Here is a 6,596-nt window from a genome sequence, read left to right as displayed (position 1 = left end):
AAGCTACTCCAATTTCTTTCTTAGTCTCTAACTGATTTTTATCCAACATTGTTCTAGATTTTGTTCCACCCATCTTCTCATCACCTGTAATCAGAGTCAATGCCAGTGCTAAATTTAAATATTCCACAGTATGCCGACTAGGCCATATAGGAGCCTTAACAAAACAAACAAGCAAACAAAATTAGAAGAATAACTGAACTAAGACAAGAAATGAGCTGATATCTGAAAACAATAAAGATTAAAACAGAAAAGATAAAATGTCCAAAGGATTATGACAAAAAAAAAAACAACAACTTATATTTCCTGAACCGACTGTAGTCAGGTTCACAAACCTACCCTGCGCAGAGAGGGAGAGAGAGGTGGGAGGAGAGAGAGGAAGGGCGCTCCTCCTCCTCCTCCTCCTCCGTCTCTTCCTACCACTCATCCCGAAAAGCCAAGGTAACGCGGTCCTCGCGGCGGACTCCGCTCATCGTTTTTCCTCCCGCATCATGGAAACTGATAGAAAACGACTGTGGTACGTTGCTCAGCACTACTTTTCCGCTTTCCTTCCCTTCTAAGTAGAAATGTCCTTCTCTTAGCTTAATAACTTCTCTGCCATCTTTTTTTTTTCAGACACGTTATCGGTAATAAAAAAACAAATTAAAAAAAACCCTAGCTGGTTGAAACTTAACAGTTCGGAGAGGCGGTCGTGTTTCTTTGGATGGAGAATTTTGAATCGGTGAGTTTGAAGCCTTACTGACCGAAAGCGGTCAACATTCATCCGCAAACAAGAAGATATTACTCTCAATCTTCTCTGTGTCTCTTTGACTCATTGCGCCGGCAGATTCTGTATTGCAGTTTATAATTATTAACATTCCGGGTGTCAAATTAATGTGGTTTCATTTGCTGTTTATTAAATAGTTTGTTTGATCTTAAAATTTAAGCTGCATCTTCTCTCTCTCTCTTTCTCTCTATTTCTATGAGCTGGAACTCAACAGGTTTTTGATCTACCCTGAAAAAGACCTTCAACAAAGTCAAAGTTTTAAAGAGATACGAAGAAAAAAAATGATGCCAATTTAGTAATTTAATTTGCTTTTCCCTTTTGCATTTTTTTTTATCTGTAAGATGCAGTTAATTATAACCTGAGGAGGTTCTCGTATTGCAGCTCCGCAGGAAGGAGAAGAGAAAGATAACCTTGAAGTGAAGGCAGATGATTCTTTTTGAAGGTGCAATCTGTCTCTGCACTGAAACCCACTGTGCTAATCAAAACTGTGTCTAAGAATGTAGCTCTCATCCAGTTAATGATGAACTTCATTTCTGTCACTCCTTAAATAACTAATTTCATATTGAAAATAAATGATTAAAATGTTGTTTAAAGAGACCTGCTTTTGTTTTCCTAATTAGCTTGTGATTTTGTTTACATTGTAATATCTCTGTTAGTTTAATATCAAAATATCAGAATCGCCCCTCCTCCCCCATCAAAGTTGAAACATTATTGTTTAAGTAAGTGATTCCCACCCTCATCGATTTCTTCCATGTTTTTTTTTTATTTTTTTAATTTTTTTTTTTTTTTTTATCACAGATGGTGAAGACGCTGAAGTCAAGCTGGTTGTGAAGGTGTTTGACCTGTTTCCCCCTGCGCCCCGAGCCAAAACCATCATGGCAGCGGGAGTAGCGGCATGGCTTCCGTTTGCCCGGGCAGCGGCGATCGGCTGGATGCCTGTGGCCAACTTGCCCATGCCGGTCGCCCCCACTGAAAAGAACAAGAGGCAGGACGAGCTCATAGTCCTTAATGTCAGTGGACGGCGCTTCCAGACCTGGAGGAACACCCTGGACCGCTATCCGGACACGCTGCTCGGCAGCTCGGAGAAGGAGTTCTTCTACAACGAGGACACCAAAGAGTACTTCTTTGACCGTGACCCTGACGTGTTCCGCAGTGTGCTTAACTTCTACCGCACTGGCAAGCTCCACTATCCACGATATGAGTGCATCTCCTCTTATGATGAGGAGCTAGCTTTCTTTGGCATTGTCCCAGAGATCATCGGGGACTGCTGCTATGAAGAGTACAAGGACAGGAAGCGAGAGAATGCAGAGCGCCTCATGGACGACCAGGAGGACAACAAAGATGCCAAGCTGCCCAACATGACATTCAGGGAAACCATGTGGCGTGCATTTGAGAACCCTCACACTTCCACGATGGCTCTGGTCTTCTACTATGTCACTGGTTTCTTCATTGCTGTCTCTGTCATCACCAACGTGGTAGAGACAGTGCCCTGCGGCTCAGCGCCCAACATGAAGGAAGTGCCATGTGGCGAGCGCTACACTGTGGCCTTTTTCTGCATGGACACTGCCTGCGTGATGATCTTCACGGTGGAGTACCTGATGCGCCTGTTTGCTGCGCCCAACCGCTACCGCTTCATGAGATCCGTCATGAGCATCATTGATGTGGTGGCCATCCTACCCTATTACATCGGGCTGGTGATGACTGACAACGAGGACGTGAGCGGGGCTTTCGTGACGCTGCGGGTTTTCCGGGTGTTCCGTATCTTTAAGTTCTCCCGTCACTCGCAGGGCCTGCGCATCCTGGGCTACACGCTGAAGAGCTGTGCCTCGGAGCTGGGGTTCCTGCTCTTCTCCCTCACCATGGCCATAATTATCTTTGCCACTGTCATGTTCTACGCAGAGAAGGGTTCAACCTCCAGCAAATTCACCAGCATCCCAGCCTCCTTTTGGTACACCATCGTTACTATGACAACGCTCGGGTAAGAGCACACATGTCTTTTATCTGGTTGTGATTTGCTGTATGTGTGTGTGTGTGTGCGTGTGTGCGTGTTTGTGTGTGTGTATGCGTGCATGCATGTTTATGAGACTCGGCAAATGAATCTGGAAATGGATCCATTTCTATTTTAAGCTGTGTGGGTAAATGTTTGATTACAGCTTAACTTGAAGCGTCTGATTCTGTGGACTCAAAACCTGCAAGTGCTTCTGAAAGCAGGTCCACTCTCTCCAAAGCATCTCTTCTAAACTTTTCATATAACTGCAGAGAAATAGCACTTTCTTCTCCGTGCATCTTTTCTCTTTTTTTTTTTTTTTGTTTCGTGACTACTCTTCTGGGAAGAGCAGCCATCAAGATATTCTCTTTCAGTAATGACTGTGCCACTGCTCAGACTTCAAAACATCACTGAGAAAAGGAACATGGGGAAATGTGGAGAGAAAAAGGAAGTTGAAAGCGCCTCACTGAAACAAAACATTAGAGAGGCGATGGAGAAACAGATTATGGCATTACTGCTGTCTCTAACTCCCCCTGTGGTTAGCAGCAACACACTTCCAGGATCAACTGAAACAGTGACTCTGCATGTGGAGAGCACTCCTACTTACTTCAACTACATCCCACAAATAGACTTACTCTTTGTTGGATGGAGATAAAGTGCCTTGAGGTTAAGGCTATAAATGTGAAGCACATAACTGCGCTCTATTCAAAGCGAATCAAATATTTGCTTTGAGGTTACCGACAGTTTTAATATTATTGGTACTAACAGATTTACAAAAGCAGAAATGCTGCCATTTACTAAGTAAACGACTGATCATTGTGCAGCATTCAGGTTGTTATTGTGTCCTGTTTAAAAACTGTAAATTGTCATTGATTGAGTGCTATAGGAAGAAGATTTTGAGCATTTGTGATGCATCAATTAGTTTTCATCATAAAATTCTGCATTTTTTTTTTTACTAGGGCATCGACTCAAACAGCGTTCATTTAATAATGCATGCAAACAAAGTTACGGGATGTAGCACTATTGGGCCTAATGCTTTAGATGACTTTGTGTGTGTTTGTTTTTGCACATGAGTCAGACTGAGAAGCTGATAAATTGCAGCATCCTGCCAAATGTCAGAGTCATTGAGGCCATAAACGACTCTGAGCTCATTGCCGTGACACACTTGGAACCCTATGACCATGCCCTGCCATTCACAACCTGTACAGACCTGTTGTTGTGGAAATGTTTGTTTCTGGATTGCCTGTGCACTCCACCTGCAAACAAACATCCGCTAAACCGTGGACATTTTCTGCTCTGCTGGATGTTAATTTTCTGGACACGCAGCAGCTCCTGGCCCATACACAGCCACAGTGCTGGCCTCTCCACCTGAGATGGTGAATCAGTCTCCTGTTGCTTTTAGAGGAGGATCAGCGTCTGTGTTTGTGTGTGTTAAGAGAGGGGTAGCTGTTGAGCTTGGTCTCATCAATAAAGCCAGGGCCAGAAGAGGGTGTCAGAGTGACTAATGATGTGGTCCACTGCATCTGCTGACTAATGTAAACCTTCCTGACATTTTGCTTTCTGCTTACAGTTGACGTCATAAATGCATGGAACCGACACACAAACACATTTAGAGAAAATATGTCTTTGTTTAATTAAGCAGTATGTGTAAACACAAATGTTTTCTCCTTGCACGTGGGTTATGTTAGTTTTTCAAAGATCTTGTAAATACTTTTTTTTTTTATGCTCCTCCTACTTGTTTTTGAATCTGCAAAAAAGGTGTTAGTAAAAACTTTTATACTCACCTAAAACTAAGATGAAAGCCAGTTCCCTCAAACAATGTTGTACTGGACTTTCTATTTTGGTTCCTGGGCCTTAAATGTGTGTCTAAGTACTTTTATTAGAGTTTGATTCAATTCAGCTGAATTGTTCAGTACCAATTCACAACTAATTTTATATCAATGTGTTTTATAAGACAGATGGATTCAGTTGATACATAGTTACATAGACTCCCATTTAATTCAAGTTATTCCAAAGCAACTCAATGATAAAAACGATACAGTTTGATTTGATTAAAATTGTAATGCCATGCAGACAGGTGGAGTTGATTAACTAATTACAACTGGTAAACATTTATGCTTAATGAAGTGGATCGGATTGTATCTGTATCTTGTTGACTTTGCAGCGCTTCTTAAAATTCAGCGATGTGCTGACAGTGGAGAAAATCCACTTCTTCTACACCAGAAACAAACTCCACACTGAACTGGGATCAGTGTGACTGGTCATTTGTCAGGTCTGGGACAAAGAGTAAATGAAATTAATGCGGGAATAGCTCGATCAGTGGCTCTTTTAAGAGCACAACTAAACGGAGACGCACTGAGCCAGGAGCACTTTCTGTAGGAAAAAAAAAAAAAAAAACAGTACTCTGCATGGCACTAGTAACTCCTCTGTAAAGAACATACTTTCATTTCATCAACTAAAATGGCTTTACATGAATTGGGGGTTAAAATTGATCCGTCCATACATGCCTAACCTACCTTGGGAGGAAATAACAAATTGAAGCCACAGATCGATAACGTCTAAGAGCTTTAGGAGTGATACAGCATGACTTTCTAGGCTGTTCTTTCTGGATGTGTGTACAGAACAAAAACACTGCAGGATCTTCAGGTCTCCATCTCATCTGAGCAAGACTTAATCAGCAGCTGGATATAACTTCTTAAGAATGGACAATAACAAGTGTTCTTTAAAGGGCGTCACTTAAAGGGCATTTGGACAGCCAGTATTAGGATCGTAACACAGGTTTTAGTCGGGTGGAAATATCTGACATTTCTTATAAATGTTGCTCAGGTGAATGCTACAAGTTGTTAGCCACGCCCCCTTTAGCTCTGCAACCATCCGTAGGTTCTTGACCTACACACGGTTTGTTATCTCTTCATATCAGCTTCTATGATGTGAAGAACAAAGAAATTCATAATGGCAATATATGTATTTAAGTACTGATTGCAGAATTATGATCTGAAAAGCTATAGTGACCATTACCAAAACGGACAAATGACTATACACAAAATTACTTGCTGTAACCTCTGTTCTTTTGTGAAATGACCATGCAATCGGGAAAATTAAACTTTATGTCTTTTTGTTCCAGTTGTATAATGCCGTATTAACTGGAGTTTTAATTATATTGTATCTATCTAACCTTACTGAAACACATTCTCAGTACTGGGCTGGCCCGCTTTTGCTATTGAAACTCTAATAATTCATTCTGGCATAGATTCAACAAGGTGTTGAAAGCCCTCACAATTATTGGTCCAGATTGGCATGATGGCAACACATATTTGCTGCAGATTTCTTGGTTGCACAACTACAAAGTGAATATCTATCATCTCCCAAAGGTGCTCTGCTGGAGTTATTAAAGCTTTATTGCCTCACATTGCTAAAATATTATCCAAGTTGAGACAGGAATCCAAGATGTTCATAATATGGTTATAGAATACTTCAGAAAATGGTTTTATGAAACCACTCAGCTGTTTTAATCAGAGACAATATGTATTTTCACTCCAGCAATGACTCAGAGTCATTTGAATGTCTCATGCTTGGAATTACCTCACCCTCTTTCAAAATGGCATTATGCTCATCAGAATGCTAATTGAGTCATGGAAGAGTTAGGTACTCCCATAGTATCTTTGTCTTATCTGATTCCTTTACCAACTGCACCTCTTGAGAAACTCATTTCCCCCATGAAGAAAAACGAATTTGCATTATCTAGTTAAAAGACAGAATCCCATTGCTGTTTCTCTAAATCTCTTTAGCTGCATTTATTCCAAAGATCCTATTTTTTTTTTTTTTTTTTTTTTTTTTTTTTTTTTT

At 41.0% G+C, this 6,596-nt stretch overlaps 1 protein-coding gene across 3 annotated transcripts; it reads left to right on the top strand.

Moving 5' to 3' along the window:
* Nucleotides 1-398: 398 nt before the first annotated feature.
* Nucleotides 399-2,745, top strand: LOC106937440 (potassium voltage-gated channel subfamily D member 3). 3 transcript variants are annotated; one of them, XM_015018957.1, is made up of 4 exons: nt 426-514; nt 613-718; nt 1,105-1,205; nt 1,562-2,745. In XM_015018957.1, the coding sequence occupies exons 3-4, from the start codon at nt 1,190-1,192 to the stop codon at nt 2,743-2,745; spliced, it is 1,200 nt and encodes a 399-aa protein (XP_014874443.1). In that variant the 5' UTR covers nt 426-514; nt 613-718; nt 1,105-1,189. The 3 variants fall into 3 exon arrangements, with proteins under 3 accessions (XP_014874445.1, XP_014874443.1, XP_014874444.1); XM_015018958.1 differs by lacking the exon at nt 1,105-1,205; XM_015018959.1 differs by lacking the exons at nt 613-718; nt 1,105-1,205 and having other exon boundaries at nt 399-514.
* Nucleotides 2,746-6,596: the final 3,851 nt, after the last annotated feature.

The sequence above is a fragment of the Poecilia latipinna genome, unplaced genomic scaffold (assembly GCF_001443285.1).
Source record: "Poecilia latipinna isolate Pla-1442-1.1 unplaced genomic scaffold, P_latipinna-1.0 Scaffold2348, whole genome shotgun sequence".
Taxonomy (NCBI): domain Eukaryota; kingdom Metazoa; phylum Chordata; class Actinopteri; order Cyprinodontiformes; family Poeciliidae; genus Poecilia; species Poecilia latipinna.
The sequence above is the reverse complement of the archived record's forward strand: the minus strand, read 5'-3'. Positions and strand labels throughout refer to the sequence as shown.